We start from the raw sequence: 20,096 nt of genomic DNA, 5'->3' as shown, positions 1-20,096 counted from the left end.
GTTTTATAGATACAAAATCCAGAAATTCCAGCCTATTCTTAATTCTATGCCTACATGCCAAATAACCATTGCTATTTTGGAAGGTGCACGCAGTTTTCTTTCAGGGACAGACAAAAAAGTAAAATTAGAAGAAAAACTTGATTATGCAGATTAACGATTTTGTTCTCTTTTTAGTCCCACGAAATATATATTTCTAATAAAAGGGTTAGTCTTCTTAAAATTGTTTACTACCACAAACAATAGGCCGGTATTATTTCATCATGTTAGATCATTCAAAATAATCCATTTTGGGGAAAAAATCTATAAAATACTACGTTTTAGTGTTCACTTCTAATGAACCTTTAATTTAGAGATTCACTTTTGTTTGAACATCATCCAGTAGAGGGCTCTCGCATAGAACTTCTAGCAATACAGGCCATGTTCCTTTCAAATAGATATTCGGTGAAAAAAGAAACAATTCTCAATAACCACATTGGGTCTTAAAATTGCATTTAATAGCAGCCGAATAACATTGTTAATAGTTAATAGTTCATGCTTTACAAAGGGCCTATAAAATATGATTTCATTCCCATTTCAGTACCTAATAAACAATCGACAAGGATAAATAAAGTGTTGAGCTTATTCATAAAAAGAATTCTAACTGCAGTCAATGTTTTGGTTCCCTTCAAAATAAAGCATAGTAGCTTACTTGTCCATGTTTCTTAATTTAGCATGATGCATATCCCCTCCCCAAACGCTCTGAGGTCTGTAGGTTTGCATATTCTACGTCACTCTGCGCGTGGGGCATTGCTCTTCCCACCTCTCACTCTCTAGAAGCAAGTTATCACTCTACCAGGGACGGGACAGTCTCCCACTCGCCCACTCAATTCCTCCATCTGTCGGCCTGTAGCCTACCATCCTTCCTGTATGGTGGATATTATCTTAAATTCTTCTTTCTTGGGTGATATGGGGGATCATTCCAAAAGTAAGTACGCGCACGTTCCTCTGTTAGGCCTATATATCTTGTTCATGCTTGGGAAAAATATATTTCTTAGTGTTCATATTGGGTTATGTGGACCAATAATGTAAATAGACAGTATAGTAGCCTACATACATTCTTTGGATAAATAGACCAAGAGTCAGTGAAATTGCGAAAAAGTTTTTTAGTTTTGCAGAAATCCATTTGTATATCGGCCTTAACTAAAATGACAGGCATAATATGATATGGATACAGGGGGAAACACACGCGGGATTTGTTGAGGGTGTCTGGGGATTAGAGGGTATATGCTACAAAGTAGTAGTAATGTGTGCATTCCACAGAGAAGTCTGGAATCGCAATGTGTGTGGGCTGTGGAGGTCAGATACACGACCAATACATTCTGAGAGTCTCCCCGGACCTCGAGTGGCACGCTGCGTGTCTGAAGTGCACGGAATGCAGTCAGTACCTGGATGAGACGTGCACTTGCTTCGTCCGAGATGGCAAGACATACTGCAAAAGAGATTATGTAAGGTATGGAGTTGAAATTTCCTCACCAACGTGATTTCAGATCTTTGGAAATTTCAAAAGGTCCCTTGCATTCCGGAGTATAAAAATAACAGTGTAAACAAACAAAAACTCACTATTAAACAGTAACACATTTTAAGGATAGGCCTATTCTAAAATCCTTTCAATGTTATGAGAAATAATTGTTTGCAATTATTGTCTTCACAAACCATGTTGTGTGTTCGAGCTATTATTCAAGTCAATGTTGCAAAGTAACTTAATTCCAAAACATCTTGGAACATTTTTGCCAAACAAAGATACAACTATTTGGTCTTGCATGCTTGAAAAAATATTACTGGCGTAAATCCTATATTGAGACCAATGTTCCTATGTCCTTTTCAGATTATATGGGATTAAATGTGCAAAATGTAACATTGGCTTCTGCAGCAGCGATCTGGTGATGAGAGCTCGAGCCAACGTGTACCACATGGAGTGTTTTAGGTGCTCGGTGTGCAGCAGACATCTCCTACCGGGGGATGAATTCTCTTTGCGGGACGAGGAGCTGTTGTGTCGGGCAGATCACGGTTTACTGATGGAGCGGGCCTCGGCAGGAAGCCCTCTTAGCCCGGGAAATATTCACGCGAGGTCCCTTCATTTATCAGGTATGGTTTAGGCAAAAATATCAGCGAAACACATTATTGATAAGCTATTGGCTACAATTTAATAGTAGACTACACAATATATTATCTTATTGGGTTAAATAATATAAAATTTTGATTGTATCAAATTATTTGTCAATAGTGGTAGCCTATAATTTTTTCTGGCAACCTATGATTCTCAAAAGAAACATCGTGGGTGTAAAAGCACATTAATATTATTCATTATTTATTGTGAAAGACTGTTGCCACGAGCGTTTTCATGTTTTCAATTCAGTTGAGTTGTGCCATTTAGAACCTGTACTCTATGCATCGAAATTTGTAACTGACAAAGCTTTTTTGCCAATAATATTAATTCATAGAAAAGTTCATATTGCACTTGAATTACAATTAAAATACACTGTAGCCTATATGAGGCACTTAGGAACTGTAGAGACCCAACATAGTGTCACACCCCTGGTTTGATTGTAACATATCAGATCACTTATCAGAGGACTTTCGAGATCAGAAGAAATAACCAAGGCCTTATTATTTTCCCTTTCTGCAAACTTGTCTTCAGAACCAGTGTCAGTTCGACAGCCAACTCATCGAAACCACGTTCATAAACAGTCTGAGAAAACCACTCGCGTACGAACAGTTTTGAACGAAAAGCAGCTCCACACCCTTCGGACATGTTACAATGCTAACCCCAGACCAGACGCACTAATGAAAGAACAATTGGTGGAGATGACCGGTCTAAGCCCGAGGGTTATTCGAGTTTGGTTCCAAAACAAACGTTGCAAAGATAAGAAGAGATCTATACTAATGAAACAACTTCAACAACAACAACACATTGACAAGACAGTAAGTTATCGTAGACACTTTTTTTAATCACCATTTAGTAAAACAGGATAATGTCGTTTCCGTGTCTGGTCTAGGCCTATCTCTTTTGACGAAGGCCTACCCAACGCAGCCATAATCAGAGAGATGTGTAATGCTTTGGGTGATGTGTTGCTTTCTTTTAGAATCTTCAAGGGCTTACGGGTACGCCTTTGGTGGCAGGCAGTCCAATTCGACACGAAAACACCGTGCAAGGGAACCCAGTTGAGGTGCAGACTTACCAGCCGCCGTGGAAGGCATTGAGCGAGTTTGCTCTGCAGAGTGACCTGGACCAGCCCCCTTTTCAGCAGCTAGTAAGGAAAACTAAAGCGCATTACATGTATTTCATGTTTTGTTTTGCATCATTATACAGGCTAGTTAGTCGACTGGAATAAAGTTAATATGCTAAAAACTGATAATAAAAACCCCAAAAGCTTTTTTGAGCAACAGGCAACTCATAAGGCAATTTATAACTTTACAGGTGTCTTTTTCTGAGTCGGGATCTATTGGTAATTCTTCGGGCAGTGACGTGACCTCTTTGTCGTCGCAGTTGCCAGACACCCCGAACAGCATGGTACCGAGTCCGGTTGACACGTGAGACCAGTTCAACATTGAGCTTCAAACCCAGCATGTTACCGCGTGCCCTGCATGAGAACTGCCAAATTCACACAGCCTTGGATGAAAATGGATTTCGTTCTAGCGATCAACAACTGTGGATTAGAGGATGCATCTTTTTATGGAAAAACTTGAAGCTTTGGGATAACAGCTATTACAGTGAAGGCCGGACTGGACACAGACATAGTGAGGACACTCCCTCTTATTGAGCTGACTTAAATATTGAACACATTTGAACATTAATCCTCATATTGGCCATTGTTTATCATCTTCTGTGTTATTCGCCGAGTCCCGTGTCTGTAGATTTGCATGAGCAGAGGTGACTTTATATAATGTACACTACATTTACCACTAGGATGATGGGAAAGTAAATGTTTGAGTCATTCAAGAGTAAATTATTGTTATTTATTGTTAGGATGGAAAGATAATAAATAGAAAAGCATTATGGTTTATGTCTATTGCACTTTGCATGTAAATCTCACTGGTGCAGTAATTCCTTAACATATTCACAAAAATCTTAATGGCCAATATAAATCATTTTGAGAATGACAATATACAGTTATGACTCTCACTGAAGCAGTCTAAACAGCCAACATCTACAGAACAGTTTTAGAATTTCAGCCTAGGCTCCATTCAAATAACTTTAGCTTGCTTAAAAAGTCGATTTTAATCATTCTAAATAATTTGTGATATAGACTTTGGTGTAGCCTGGCCTCAGTTAATTCGGGTCTTAAACGTTACTGTTTGCTATTAGTATAAAAGCAATACCAGAAACATCAATATTGGTAATTTGGACAAATTTGCGATGTGCTTAGTCTCGTTTCACCGGTCTCAGGTCTAGACAGAGGACAAGGCTAGGCGACTCCTTATCTCTGCCAGGCATCACCGGCAAACGATACATTGAATGGAACCACAACAAACCCACCTCTATAGGCTCAGGCTAAAGGGAACTCCCAGCGAACGCCTTCTGCAGATCCGTAGTTTATTTTCATTCCATTCCGAATAGTGGATAGGAATAGCCGCTGGACATACAGCTCATAGGTCAAGCTAGAACCGGAAAAATTTTAAATAAAATTGTTACCAAGGATGGACGGTGTACAGGAAACGTAGCCGCTATAATCTCTTAACTGCAGGATTTATTTGATAATGAGATGGGGTTATTGCGAATCTGGCAACATATTTCCAAAATAACCAAAATGTGTGCGTATTTTTGACTAGGCTACTTAGACCTTGTAGCCCAAAGTTTTTTTTTCTTCATGCCATTAAGATGGTCCAAGAGAAAAGTTGCAAGCATGTTGAACAAACAGTGCAACATTATAAATTCGATGGCCAACAAGTTTACACTTAATTTATACTTTTCAACGAACGAAATTCATAACATTTCGGGAATATTTAGGAACGGATAAAGCAATCTGCTAATTAATTTACGTGGTTAAACCTTATGCTTATAGCTTTATTACAAAGTGTGATCTAAAGACACCTTATTCCAGTAAGTCATTAATCCGTTATGCATTTAGTAGCTTGTGCAGTGATGAAAAAGACAGAAAAACAAGTGATGAAAACAAAACAGACAAGTGATTGAAATGTAGGCTAATAGATCTCACTTAACGTGAACTGCCGTCAAAAATTGGGTGAATCCCACAAGGAATTGCCTAAAGCTTGTTGATTAGAGGTGTGACTTTATGTACGGGGTTCAGTATCACGTTGGCCTACTGTTAGCGAAACCTAAATCTTTTGGGTTAGCGTAAGTAGCATCCTTCCAAGTCTTGATACACGTCCCACAAATAGGCTACTGAAGTGGTATTCACAAAACAGTGATACACGATAAATGGGTAATTAGTATGTGTGCAATTTCTTCACACAAATAAAAATGACAAGCGATTTATGCATAATAATTTATTAAACGTGATAGAAAGAAATGTTAATTATTAAATAAATTATTTTTAGGAAGTGCTACACAACATGGAGAAAACAAGGATCACAGGGAATTGTAAAACAGAAGCAATTCTATTTAAAGTAAAACTTAAAGTGGAGTAAACAACCAGGCTATGTAACTTACATACTGTAGTACAAAACAGGCCCAAGCCTGGTAAATATAGGGTAAACATTCTGGTCGGGTCAATCACATCTTAAATGAATGTCAATAAACAAATGAACAAGGACCGTTATACATTACTGATGAACACGTTAGGTAATAATCATAATATTCAGTGTTTCTAAATGGACTGCTCTGAAACCTCACTTGTCTAACAGTACTGTGTAACAAAGGTGTGTGTGTATATATATATATATATATATATATATATATATATATATATATATATATATATATGATTTCTGTAGTGTGGGCACTTGAACAAAATCTTTGCCTGACTTGATGGCACTATGAAAAGGAGAAATACACACGCAACTCAAACATTGTTGTGCAAACTTTGTGCAAATCTTCTATTGATATCATTGTGTGACTTACACAAAATTCACACTTGTATCTCATCTTCGAATTTGGCCCATGGATGCTGGTTTTTCAAGAGTCTTGGCAACGCTTAAAGACTGCATTCTTTAATTATGCTGACTTCAAATCAAAATCTGAACGTAAAAGCAAGTGGGTTAGAACGGAAAGTCTCTTGTCTGTTTTGTAGTGTTTTCACAGAGCTTGTCTGCATTGGTGAGGAGAGTGTGTGCCTCTGGATTAGTCCTCCTGCTTCTTCAGGAAGAACTGCAGTGCTGAGTCCCACTGGTCTCTGGGAAAGCGGTTGGACAGCTCGCAGTAATCCAGCGGTTGAGAAACTTTCTCTGTACCAGACACGGACATGAGGCACAAGTCAGCCACCAATGAGAAGAGCAGCCCATACATGGTCGATCAAAAATTTGTGGTTTAACAAATGATAACAGTGTGGTTTGTCATTCTTCCAAAGAAATTGTGTCTATAAAAGTATCTTTGTGTTGGGAATGATTGAAAAATCTAATGAGAAAGGTGATGGAAACGTACCTAACGCTTTATTGTCTGCTTGGTTCTCACTTGAGGCACAGTCCTGGAGAAAATACAAAAACAGAAAGGTGTCAGTGCATTCTACAGCATTACAAGACAAGTGAGCAGGGGGAAACACCAGTCACTATATGGAAGGAGTGTTTCACATCATCCACAATATGGTCATCTAAGTTAGGCTTAATGCCACCTATTACATCCAATGGCCAAAATGTATTTTCTTGTTTTGCAAAAGCGCTGGCAATGCCAACTCTTAAGTCTTGACCTCGGACAAATAATAATGTGGGTAAAGAAACCATGCATCTTCAATTGTTTGACTGAAATGACAGCTTGTCCCCTGGTGGACTGAGGGCTAATCTTGACTAAATAGTTCTGGTAGCAGCGCAGGCAGAAGGGATGTTGTCGGGGGAAGATGAAGGAGACGGCCTGTTTACTGGAGGCTGAACTACTGGCAGGTAAATCCACTGAGGAAGCCATTTGTCTCTGTTTGACTGCCAAGCGCCCTCAGTGGAAATAAATGAGAAAAAAAGAACACGTGACTAGTGTAGGAGGAATCCCTGCATTTCCAAATATACGTTTGTGTGTGCGCAGTAACTGTACGCTTGCTTTAAGTGTCTGGGCTTGTATGTGTGTGGCGGCCCTTTCCCAGGCTTACCTGTATGAAAGTGGCCAGCAGCACACAGCTCATCTCCTGCTGCAGGATGACCTTGTTCTGGGAGTTGTTGTAGCAGGCCGAGATGAGGGAAGGGAAGAGAACTTTGATGAGGCGCGGGTGGCTGAAGTACTGAAAGGGCAGCTGACACAGTTTCTGCAGCACGCTGGGCTGACGGCCAGACTGCACTATCACCTGGAACACACACAAAGCCCCGCAAGTCAGTCACTCAGCCAGCCAGTCAGTCGCATTGGCAGTTGTAAATCACAGCCCCTTGCCCCTCCTCCACGTAAATCTGCCACTAAAACAACACACAAACACCCATTAGGAGGAGAACTGGAGGGCACAGCCTCCCACTGCACAATTACAGGCTATAAAACACGATGATGGGATGTTTCTCTCTTCCTTTGTACCACAAGTAATTGCCATGCTGTTGTGAAATAAGCTACATGAGAAATATGACACGTCTTCCTTTTATTACTTTACCAAAATATAGGGTAAAGGACTTAATTTCCCCTCCCCCCTGCAAGAGGTGCCATTGAGATATTCCAAGTTCCAAGTCTGATTCAGTGCAATTTATATCCCTGAACTGTAAGAGTGCAGTCCAGGTTGAAAGGGCATTCACAGTGCAGGGGGGGGGGGGGGCAGACCTCCACTGTAGCCTGGCCACCGCCACTTTAAGAAATGAGCAATACCGTTAATGGAGCTCTCACCCTGCCGACATCCTGCTCCCCTTCACCAGCAGCTGTCACTCACACCATCACATCCGGCCCACCAATATTAAAACCAAATCACTCCCAGCCTAGTTTGATTAGGGGGGGCAGGGGGGAGGGGGAGGGGGGTCCTGGACTAATGCTACAGGCATCTCCCCTGAGCCTGTGAAGAGACCCAGCACTTCCCTGAAAGCCGGGGGGTCACCACAGTAAATCCTGGCTGGAACAGCACCCCACTGCTTTACAGGTATACACACCGGGGCTAATGCTCTGCCACAATGGAAACCAGAGGGCCAGGGTGAGGTCCGCCCCCGGTCACAGTGACATATTCAGCGAATTTACAAGATTTGGAAAATGTACTTTACAATACTCTCTTCCAATGCATTGTCTCTTTGATAATGCACTTTGAGGTTTAAGAGTGGGGTATACAAAGCCATAATTCACCACTTTTATCATTTCAAGGTGAGTCTCCTCAGAGCTGAGTTCTACAGCAGCGTTCAAAGGCCCACAAGAGATGCCATTTCCTATTACTGTCTGTTTAAACATTCTTTAGTGACCAGCTAAAACAAACTCCTGAAGAGCCTTTTTAAGGGATTTATGACCGCCCTTCCCGGTATGCAACTATGGTCAATACTTAGTTACTCTAGGCTGACAGTGATGAACTCTGAAACTTGCAAGTTTCTCAGGACAAAGGGAAACAAGATTCACTGCAGTTTCACTTTGAATGAATGTTTTTTCAAAAGGAATGCAAGACAACAGGGGTCTTACTTCTGAAGAAAAAAAAAAGAAAGCTCTGGTTGTTTTCAAAAGCGTAGCTGCTTATTATCAGTTGAAGAACATAGATGCAGGATTGTCATGCTTAGTTCGTGGCGTCTTAGATCACCAAACCCATCTTCAACATTGCAACACTGCAGGAGTTTCAAGGGGGAACTGGCACCGAAGATGATCGTAAATTCAAATTAATACTTAAACTAACGCAGAATAATAATTTGTTGTTGCGAGCTTGCTGCTGGACACCATGATCAAGTCTATGTTGGGTGTCTGGCCTGTGGCTCTATCGAGATTCAGGCCACAAATCAAACAGCAATCTCATAATCCTCCACTATGCACAGTTCCATCTTCAGCTGCCTAAATTGTCCACCCTAAAGTGCCCATGGCACAGACACATAAAACAAGGGCTGCTGGAGAGCATAGGTTACAGAGACTAAGTCCTCCAGCCACCTCTCCAGGCCTCTTCCAAGCGAAGAGCAACAGCCAAGCCCAGAACGGTGTTCCAAACAGGGATTAGGCAGTGGCCCGGTCTCTGCTGGTCCACTGGTGGTATCTATCGAAACCCTGACATCGTAAAAAGAGCAGAGAGCGCTAAACCCCATGAATCAGAGCCCAGTTGAACACAGACCCGTAAACCTCAAGTGCCTGGCAACCCTGTTCTTAACTACGTAGACCTGGCGTTCTAAAATACTGCTGCACTTTTATGACGCTCTGTTACATAACCAGCCTGGAGTCCACAGACAACAGAGTGAATGTAAAGTTAACGTTCCGAAAAGGTAAACAAAATGTTGGGAAAGCCCAATTTGAAGCAAGAGGTTCAAAGAGAGATTTAACAGTTTGGCATCATTTTACGTAGTCAGGGTTGAAAGAAAGGAAGAAAAACTACAATATACTGTTCCAAGTTATTTAAAAAACTCCTTCTAGAAATATAAACTGAAACCAATTTAAAGTATGTGATAAGCTCAGGACAGAAACACTTGGTGGGAGAGACAATCCCGGCAGAATCTCTCTTGGTCAAAGTGTCTAGACAGGCCCAACACCTTTGCTTGGAGGGATCCAGGATGCTTCTGCCTTAACGCGGGGCCACAAATCTGACAGGCCTGGGCCCTGAACACAAACCAGATCTTCCCATCGCCCACCTTATGTATGCTGGAGTCAACATGGTGAAGGAACTGCCTCACTGATAGAGATAAGGGAACTGCACATTCAAAGACACTGGAAGGGAAGTGAACACAAAAAAATCCCTCCAACAACTACTTCCAAACCAATGAAAGGTTACTGGGTCGCACACCTTGCCTCAGGATTGCAATTGGCAACAAAGACATTGACTCGAAAGGGTCTATTATTTCTAAACCCCTTACAAATAAGGTGTTTTCAAAACAACATCTCACAAGAATAACCTCAGTGTTATCCCACCCAAGATTGCACTGTTGATAGTTGTGCTGAGGCAGGGTGGGCAGACTGGAACTCCTCTGTGCACCAAAAAAATTAATAGTTCACCCTTGAAGAGTCTGTAAATCATGTACAGGGCAAACAATCTAGTCTAGTCTATTTGTCCGTGTGTCTCCATCCCTCTGTTTACTAGTGTGTGTGTGTGTGTGTGTGTGTGACAGCCTACACACATTCCCCAGCACAGGACTGGCTCCATTCATGCCGTAGGCACTGAGGGTTTGGTTGTCTTGGCAGCAATGGACTGTTGAAGGGAGTGTTTCAACATCCGTTTAGCAGGGATTACTGGCCCAGAGTTGGGCAAGGGCCTGTCAGAGAGAAACGTCTTTGTAGACAACGGGACAGAGAGGCGAGGGGTCTGGAGATAAGGCTGAGGTGTGGAGATGTGTGTGTGCGTGTGTGTGTGTGGGAGGAGAGGAAGTGCAGTCTGGGGATAGTCATTCACCAGCTGTTCGATACCATTCTACTGAAGCCTTGTACCTGAAAAACGTCTTGCATTTTAATCAAATTAATAAGACCCCTGGCGTTAGCCTTTGAGGAAATTCAATCAACCCATTGCAAACTTTTACAATCTCTGCAACTGATCATGGAATGAGATACCCGAATGCCTGTGTGTGTACCCGAGTGTGTGTGGCCATTTTCCATGTGTGAGAGCCTAGAGTTTTCTTAAGACCTCAATACTCCAGTGACACTGATGTGCTGGTGTTCTATGCGAGAGCAAGCAGGGTCGTGATTTAGGAGGGTTAACATGTCAACAGTTAACAATTACTCTACAAAAGAATTCAGAGATCATCAACGGCAATGATTCAGAGATGAATCATTGTCATCTGAAACAAAATACATAGCTTAGCGGTCTATATCCCTCCCAGACACTAGGAAAGGTCTACAACAAATTTGACTGAACTTAGCCTGCCTACTGTTTAACATTCAGTCTCAATAGGCTCAGCAAACATATGGCCCTGTGAGAGCTAACATCCAAAACCACTTGTCACTCTCCCAATGACTTTTTGTGTGACATAGTAAATTATTCATACCCTTGGTACAGGGAAAATACATCACTGCATATATGATACTTCTTCAAAGACTTGCTCTTTATGGGCTGCATTATATCTCTGCCGCACGTATAAACAAAGGCGTGCGGTGCAAACGTCAGTGAGTCAGCAGTCTGTGTGAGTGCGTAGGCCTCGGCCGGCCTGCTTTAGTGCTTTGCCAATGCTTACATTAGCCTGAGAAAAGCTAAAGCTGCTCTGAATATCCCACTCCTCTCCATCCATCTTGATCCAGAACCACATGGACTGGTTCCAGGATCAGTGCTGAACCACTGGGCTGGGAAACGCTCTGGAGAAGTAGAGCAGGACCATCTCAGGCTCCCTGCTCTTCCCTTACACCTCCTCCTTTGATGCTCTGTACAGCAACCTATGCAGGATCAACAAGCACGTGAAACCTAACTGCAGATGATAGTCTCTTGGCAACATCCCGCAACGGTCTACTGGACCTAGACGGTAACGCAGACTTCGGTCTCCTTGTGTCCCCTGATGGAGCACCCAGAGCTCCTGGTTCATACCTGACCATCCTGTGGTGTTCTGCCGGTCCTTTACCTCCCAGCCCTGCAGCTGACCACTGTCGTACAACCACAAAGATTGCAACCCGGCTTCTTTTGAAATGGCAGCGTTCGGATGTGTGATATCACCCCCCCCCCTCCCCCATCCCCATCCCCCATCCCCCCTCGGACAGTCGTCTTTTTTCAAAACTAACTGAATTAACTTTTGAGAGGATTGGTGAGAAGCATTTTAAAGAAAAACCTCTCAGTGGATCCACAGCTGTTCTGCAGTATCAGGAGGTGCCCTGGGTGGAGGGTAACATATTTCAAATTAGCAAATTGAACAGATCTCACATGAATATTCAAAGGGAGTTATACCAAGCTTGGCTGTTCTTTTACCTTACCGGTCTTCTGTCACCCCCTAATTCAATCATCAGCCTTCATTCAATTACACAATATAATATGCAAATTAGGCCAACAATAGCCCACAAATGCTAATTAAGTACATCAGAATAATTAAATTGGATAGGAGCAGTGGAAGGGGGTCGAAACTACCATAAAAACTCAGCCAGATCTTTTAATTAAGACTAAAATATCTTGGAAATGAGAATCTCTAATCAGCCTATAAATTGCTAGCGAGAGAGGGGGTGGGGGGGTGACCATTGCTGTGGGGACAGGTGACGTAGCATTAGGCTGGATCACCGCGCGTGCCCACTGGAGAGCAGAGGCTTGACAGACATGACGACGGCCTGGCCCACTGGAGCAGGGCTACTACCACGCCTGCTAAGCAGACCATGCATGACGGCTAGTTACAAGGCCTCTCTCTCTTTCTCTCTCCTCCCCTCTACCCCCCCCTCCCCCCAGCCTGGCCCTGCTTCAATGGTCTGCAGGGCGGCTGGGGCGGGAACAGGAGGAGGGAAGGAAGAGCTGGCTGGCTGGCTGGCCGCTCCGCTGACAGCGAACAATTGACCATGCCACTCTGAGGGACAGCAGACAACAACACAGAGGCCAACAGCTCTGAGGCAAGGGGGGCATCAATCTTTAAACAGGTGCCTTTTGTTGTCTTGTATCAGCTACAAAGACCCAACACCTTTCCTCTTTTGTGTTGTTAGAGACCCCCAACTCCCCCCTAATTCAACAGAAAGTACCCCGCACGCTGCTAAGAGAGACGGTCTGTAGAGACTCACCTGGTTGTCTGGGTGGTTGACGGTGAAGTAGCCCACGGAGATGATGAGCTCATGCAGCAGCTCGTCTGCGGAGTGCTGGGAGCAGTACCAGAGCAGGGAGCTGACAATGTGACGGAAAGCCAGCGAGAGCCCCTCCGCCCCTAGAACAGACTGGAACACGACACACATGTAAGCCCTTTGGCCCCAGACGTCCTTCAAAGACCTCAGATATAAGGTTTGACATTCGACGCTGCACACAATGAAACGCTGTCTTGGTCGGTCTTCGAAGTACAAAGAGCTGTATTTACGTCAAAATATTACACACAAGAAAATCTTGATTGGCGACCCTACAAAAGGAGTGTGTGTGTGTGTGCGCGAGGGGGGGGACTGGTGTCGTGTTACGGTGAGGTCTCCCCAGCCCCTAGAATCAGGGGTCTCACCTTAGGACCCCCAGTATGTAGGGTTGATGAGATGTTATCAGCACTGTAGCACACAGACAGTATTTAATAAACATGTCACCAAGACAGAGCATGGCTGACTGGGTTTGGTGGGGAAAGCATGTTCTTAGGGAGTCAGCTTTAGCTGTGTGTGAAGATAAACAGCTCCTCCGCCACCGCCACCGTCACCTGAGAGCCCCCCCCTGTCATCTGTCTACACGACACCCTCGCACCAGCCCTGACCATACCCACCAGTCTCCAGACAGATATAAAGGGGAGTAAAAGTTTGACACAATAAAACCAGATCAGAAGAGAAAAGGTTGCCAAAGTCAAGAACCAACGACTGCCAATAGCCGAGAATTCCAATACAACTGAAACAGGGATTTGAAAAAAAAAACTAAATTGAAACTAACAGTGTTTTTTGTACGTTTCAAACCCACTAACTCACCTGTCTCTTAGTAATGGGTCAGTGTGGGCTACATCTTATCCAGCTCAGCATCCACGCTAGCGCTATTAGCCGTCGCTGTGTGCTAATGTAAACCACAAGGTGATTACAACCTCGTGCCACAAAGAAACATCATTTAAAATGTTCATAAAAGCTTTGGCACTGGAACATTCCGACCTACAGCTGTTTCAAATAGCCGGAGTGTGGCGAAGTGGCGAGAGAGAGAGCACCTTCAGAGTAATCACCCCGAGGCATTAAAATAATTAATAACCTTCTCACGCCTTTCTGTTTATGTGGCGGACTCAGCACACTGAAGCTGTCGCCCTCTCCCTCATCAGAGCTGCTAATGTATGGCCCCCTGCTTCCGGCACTAATCACTGAGCCCCTTCCGCATTTGCTGACCCTGCTAGGCTCAGTTTAACCTCGGGAGCTGACCCCCCCGGGTCAGAGGAGACGCTTGTTTATGGCCACGGGTCAGCCCCATCCTCAGAAGGACTGCTCCTCTCCTAATGGAGGACTCTCTCCCGGCAGGAACTGGCCTCTACAAGGAGTTAGCTACACATGGGCACGTTGCCTGCGACTCCTGCACGGTGACTACGAGGCTGCTAGTTAATCAGACTGCTGGAGAAAACGCCTGACCTCCACATTAAACCCCCTACTGGGGTGGGTACTACTGTTAAATGTACTAAACAACTATAGTAGTGTGTGAATGTGTGTGTGTCTATACACTGATGAGCAGGAGGATGTTGCGTACCTGGAAGGCTGAGAGGTCGAGCAGGGCGAAGCTGTTGAGGAAGCGGAGGCCCTGTAAGGCCACCTGGATGACCCCAGCGGCATAGGGCTCCTGGGGGCTCTGTGCGGCAGGCTCGGGCAGGGAGCTGTGGAGCAAGATGCAGTACAGGGTGTGGACCACCCCTACCAGGTCAGTAGACTGGAGCAGGGATGTTAGGCCTGTAGGGTCCTGGCGCTTGTTGTCGAATATACTGGGGGAGCTGGGAATGAGGGAAGATCATTACTCACCTGATTACACATTAGCACAAGGCTAGTGTTACATTTGTACATTGCTCTGTTAAGAACAGACCCAAGGACAGCAGTGGAGAGAAAACTGTACGTGGTTGAGAAAAAAGACATTTGATAACAATTATGCCTTTAATAAATAAATTAGTAATTAATAAAATGCCCTTAAAAAAACAGGGACTTTAGGAAGCTAAAACTTTCAATTCATATTTTTTTCTTTTCTTCTCCCCAGCTGAGAATTCAAACTTTTTTGCCCAAACCTGTAAAGTTACAGGACATAAATTAAGATACATTTGAGAACACGTAAACATGCTTCACAGTCATACTAAAGCCATGAGCTGGCTTGGACCTGACAGGTATTATTTAAGCATTTTGCTGCTACACTATGATTTGCGACAAGAGAAAGGAGGGCGTTTGACCTCTGGAAGGAACCCACTGTGCATGCTGGTTCTCGACGTTGGCCCATTGCTCTGTATGGAAATGTCAAACTCGCCAAGAACAAGGCCTCTAATGCCGGTGAAATCCCCTGACACAGCAACTGGTATGGTGGAAATATTCCAGAACGCTATCAAGCGGAACACCGAGAGAGAGAGAGAGAGAGAGAGAGAGAGAGAGAGAGAGAGAGCGCATTGTAAAAATTGAGATAGTTGGTTGGATTAGCAGGAGTGTTGATCATTACACAACACTTCTGGTGCGCTCATTAAAACGGGGGCCTATGACACTGCGTGTTCTCACAGATATTTTGTGACACAGGGCAGGCCCAGTGGTGCTCCGGAGCAGGCAGCTGGCCACCGTTACAGCACACAGCAGCTGGAGGGGTACAGGGCCAGGCTGGGCGACACCGAGGGCAGGACGAAAGGCCCCATGGTCTCTGATGGCAAGCCCCACTTTGCATAGCTCACCGGCAAGGCTGCTCTAATTGTTTAAGCTGGTAACGTAAGAATTCCTGCTTCTGCGTTGGACAATTCGTACTTATTGTAACGTGTCTGACACCCTTAAGAGGAGAATACAATTGTTGTCCTTGCAGAAGCCATGATATATGGGTCAGATCTCCCTGAGAGAGTGCTTAGCGTCTGTCAGTCGCACCCCTGAGCCTCTCCCAGATGCAAGTCACAGGGACAAGCGTGAGTGGGCTAGGTCCTCCTGGAGGCTGAGGGTTTCTGGGGTGATGGTGATTGACACAGAACAGGGGTCAAGTAGATGCCTATCCCCCCCGTCAGCAGTAACAAAGGCAAGGCGAGCTAGCAAACACAGTCAAGCAAACCACAGGTTGCTGCTCAAAGACCGACTCCTCAGCAATCTCTTCTGCTTTATTGGAAGGCTGACAGTCAACCCTGTCATTAGTCAAACCTGTGTGTGTGAGTGTGTGTTCTAGGCATAGGTGATAAAAGATGGGGTCATGCCACTCACCGGCCGGTGACAGCGAAGCACAGCTTACACATGCCGTGCAGCAGAGCAGAGGCCTGCTGGAGGAAGGCAGACATCTTGGGACTCTCGTCCACCGGGCCTTGGACCGACAAGAAGCAGCCGTACAGCTTGTCAATCAAACCCATGTTGACCACGTAGCTGAGAGAAAAGATAAAGAATTCATTTGGAGTGGACAAGGAAAAAAGCTGTGCAAGTCTGCGATGATGAAACCGAACATTACAATCATTAGATACACGATCATCATGCCTGTAGAACATGTTTCAGAGGACCACAAATGGCCTGGCAGAGCCCATCTCAACCTGGTTGTAATCTGACACCTCACCCAAGCCCTGCACTCTCTGTCATTACCGTGATATCTCCAATTTGTCTCCCCAACGACAGTCTCATGATCATGTTCACTTGGCTCTTTTGGCCACAAATAGCTGAAAATAGCGTCATTAGGAGGGCAGCGGTGCCCCTTTGTGCCAGCGCCCTGCTCTGGGCCCCTGACAGAGTGCTGACCTGGGGCTGTCTAAGACCTCAGGTATGACGACATTGGCTAACTCAACTTCGGTAGGCTATCCTCAGTATTTGCAAGCTAGCTAGACTTATACTATATCTAAAATAATTTTGTAGACATAACAATGGATTTTGCTACTAAATATTGGTGTTAACTTCAATTTTTTCTCGACAAGTTCCCTTTCTACCCGGCAGAGGCTGATTTACCGAGGGATCCTTTAAAGGGGTCATTCACTGCAAAACCTTTTTTGTTTCAACTATGACAAGTTTACCTTGTCATAGTTGAATAATGACAGTTCGGTGGGTAAAATGGATATACAGTGAACCTCAAGTCCATTGACACCTCTTTCTTATGCAAATCTCACAATTTGAAGCTGCTGCTGTTAAACAGTTGTTTTCAAAAAATCCCCCATTGTGACAATGGGGGCTCCACCTTTTTTGGCTCTGGTCTGTACCTTTGTCACGCCCCAAAATTTGCCCAGAAGTGCTGTCCAGAAGTGGAAACAACGAACTTTATCATTTCAAATGATATCTAGTCAATCTGTTGAAAACAGTGTTGTGTAGACACAATAGATTTATTTGTACGTTTTTAATTCAAGTCTCCACTTTCGATGTTTCAGTGAGTGATGTTGGCCGTGTTGTGTCGATTTTGCTCCGCAGCTTCACTGGTTGTAAACCAATCAATTAGGGCAAAGCTCATCTATATATTCATGGCCATACCATAAAAAGGGAGAAAACCTCGTTTTATTCCAGGGCTATTTCACAGGGTGCATAGAACAGCACCCGGGCCATTTTTAGCCCAACCAATGTTACATACCCTATTCGGAGACCTTAAGGAACAGTGTGAAATACCCTATAAAATCAGTAAATGACCCCTTTAAAAGGTGTATAGGGCCTACTTTACCGTTGAATATTAGCTGGTATTTAACTACATACATTCAATGGATACAAATGCTGCTAATGCTTGCTAGGTACACAGCTGCCGACGCAAGACAGCTAACGTCAACACAATACCTCCCCACACCTTATGTATTGTCCTCCATTAGCTACCTCGGCCATCTACCTCGGGCGCATGATGTGTTTGTTGGTCCTGTCACTCAAAATGAGGTTCTCACCAGGCAGGGAACTACTACCCCTTTTCAGTATCTGCAAAGGGTCACTGGACACTTGAACCACAGGTCCTTGTTATGACTTGATCCTCTTCTGTGGCTTTACCTGAACTGAAAAGCGCTTTCCACACTGCTGCTATACACAATACCAGGCTCACAGTCTGGGTGATGTGCTTCGGTGTTCCATGTCCCGCCTCAGGGAGTCTAAAGGTACGATGACTAGGATGCTTGCGTTAAGAGCCATGAAAAGCCAGTGAGAGAGGAAATGAGGACTACTTCCTGTCTTTGGGATTTTGTCAAAGTGGGAGTCTTTGCAAATGCTACACCTCTTGATCTCCCCTGCTTCCCACAGTCACACACATTCTGGGAGACAGAGGAGGTAAATCTTCCGTCGCTTGCGGGGATTACAAAGTCTGACGACACTATTTTTCTCAGGCCCTCCCCCGTGTCCAGGGGTTACGACTGGGTCACTGTATGAGAGTGCAGGGCCTGTGCAGCTGGGCTGGTCAGATGAATCACGGGTGGTGGGAGGGATGGTGGGAAGGCTCAGCTCTTCCTAGAGACTGGCAGCAGGCCTGCCTTTCCTCACAATAGCCCAGCACAGCCCCTCTCCTCCTGGCCGGCCCAAGGGCTCAGCTCCAAGGGTGATGTTGCAGCTATCCAGACGTGGCTTTTGTAAGCTTCAACCATGTCTCACCCACAAACACACGTGTGACTGCTGTTAGATATTTTTAGATATTTTTCTTTACCATGGGCCTGGGCCAGACTACACCCCCCTCTCACTCACTCTGCCCGGGGAAGAAAATCTTTCCTCAAGAGCTAAAATTACTATTGTGAAACTAGAACTACTTTCTATTCCCTTTTTTTTGGGGGGGGGGGGGGAGACGAGGAAATCAGCAGTTGACCAAGTCAAGACTGGTGTTAAGAGGCGTGTAGGAGGGATAAACTGAGGAAAGGCAGAGAGAGGAGGGGTGCCCAAAAGAGGGAGGAGGGCAGTGAGAGAGGCCGAGGACAGAGAGGAGGAGCAGTACCTGATTAGGTCCTGTGCCCTTGTGTGGAAGGGTTCTGCGGTCAAGCTCTTGGTCTTGGTGTCGGGGGAGCAGATACGAAGGGCCTCCCCTCGGCCACACTCGGGGGCCTGGGGCCTGAGGAGCCCCAGGACAGTGGCACAGGTCTGCAGCAGGCCGCTGGTCAGACCGTCAAACACCTGCTTGTTCACACTGCGCCCAAAGATGGACTTGTCCTCATCTGGCACATAGAGCTGAGGAGAGAAAACAGAAGAAATTCACACAAGCCCACTCCCCAACCATCCACCAGGTCTAGTCCAGGTCTGGTACCAGACACGTGGGATGCACATGGAGTGGTCCATACCGACAACGAGATCTTCACCGTGATGGACGTGAGAGATCAGATAGCAACATTGCCCTGGGCTGTCACAGTATCCACCGGATGTCAAGTCGAACAAAAGGTAAGGTCATTTAAACCTCAGCACACACCTTCAATCACATTTAATTAAGACAAGGAGGCAGCAACCTAAATCTCCCCTGCTTTTGTTCACTTGCGCAAGTCGTTTGTATGGCTTGGAATCTTGATACGCTGGACCATAAATAACATGGTGTCCCACACATGTTGCTTTATTATTCATCAGCTCCGGGCCCTTAATTGGTGGTTAACGGTGGGTGTGACACGTTAACTGGTGTGGTGCCAGATTGCTGCCATTTGAGCTCTCTGAGGTGGTTCCTCATCAACAGAACACTGACACTTGGGCAAACCCATAGAGCTTACAGGGAAACACAGAGACATCTTATACATTGAAAATACATTATAATTCAGGATTCATAAAGAGGGAATTATCTATATGTCAAAATACAGGTTGGGCCTGACTTTCTCTGAGAACATCTCATTTGGACTCCTGGTTAGGGAAGCATGCTGACAGAGTTAGTCCACCCAGCGACATTCTCCGCAAATCGAATTAAAGGGGCACAAGCACAGACGCCGGTACAAGCCTCACTTGTAAGCACTAGTATCCACCTACACACACAAATGCATGCTGTATGTTTACTGACGATACATGTTCCTATGGACCAAAAGCTACACAAGCAATCATTAATAAGTTAAACTGGTCCTACTTTCCAACTCAGGGGTTGTACAGTTGAACATGTCTGTTGCCAGAGCAGTTGCTGGGATACATTTTATATAAACTGAAGTGTAAAGGCTACCCCCGCCCTGCAATCAACCCTCCCAGCTCCCCCCCCCCTTCTCTCTCTGTGCCCTCAGGAAATATGCCTGACTGC

The 20,096-nt window shown here is 44.8% G+C and overlaps 2 protein-coding genes across 5 annotated transcripts in view; one reads left to right on the top strand and one right to left on the bottom strand.

Annotated features, from left to right (window-relative positions):
* The first annotated feature begins 833 nt into the window (after positions 1 to 833).
* isl2a (ISL LIM homeobox 2a) lies at positions 834 to 4,177 on the top strand. Its single transcript, XM_047034177.1, has 6 exons — positions 834 to 964; positions 1,300 to 1,489; positions 1,865 to 2,124; positions 2,678 to 2,961; positions 3,123 to 3,290; positions 3,458 to 4,177. Exons 1-6 carry the CDS (start codon positions 907 to 909, stop codon positions 3,572 to 3,574), a joined length of 1,077 nt encoding a protein of 358 aa, XP_046890133.1. The 5' UTR covers positions 834 to 906; the 3' UTR covers positions 3,575 to 4,177.
* A 1,727-nt stretch (positions 4,178 to 5,904) lies between these two features.
* The window catches only part of scaper (S-phase cyclin A-associated protein in the ER), a 54,575-nt gene continuing 40,383 nt past the window's right edge, over positions 5,905 to 20,096 (bottom strand). For 3 of the 4 annotated variants that reach the window (XM_047034128.1, XM_047034131.1, XM_047034129.1), the window contains 7 exons: positions 18,834 to 19,063; positions 16,178 to 16,333; positions 14,505 to 14,742; positions 12,890 to 13,039; positions 7,233 to 7,424; positions 6,581 to 6,623; positions 5,905 to 6,384 (listed from right to left, as the gene is read on the bottom strand). In XM_047034128.1, coding sequence (XP_046890084.1) covers positions 6,281 to 6,384; positions 6,581 to 6,623; positions 7,233 to 7,424; positions 12,890 to 13,039; positions 14,505 to 14,742; positions 16,178 to 16,333; positions 18,834 to 19,063 — 1,113 coding nt within the window. In that variant the 3' untranslated portion in view covers positions 5,905 to 6,280. The other variant, XM_047034130.1, reaches the window with a different exon arrangement.

Source organism: Hypomesus transpacificus, chromosome 14 (genome assembly GCF_021917145.1).
Source record: "Hypomesus transpacificus isolate Combined female chromosome 14, fHypTra1, whole genome shotgun sequence".
NCBI lineage: Eukaryota > Metazoa > Chordata > Actinopteri > Osmeriformes > Osmeridae > Hypomesus > Hypomesus transpacificus.
Note: the sequence above shows the minus strand (reverse complement) of the source record. Positions and strands in the feature narration are given on the sequence as shown.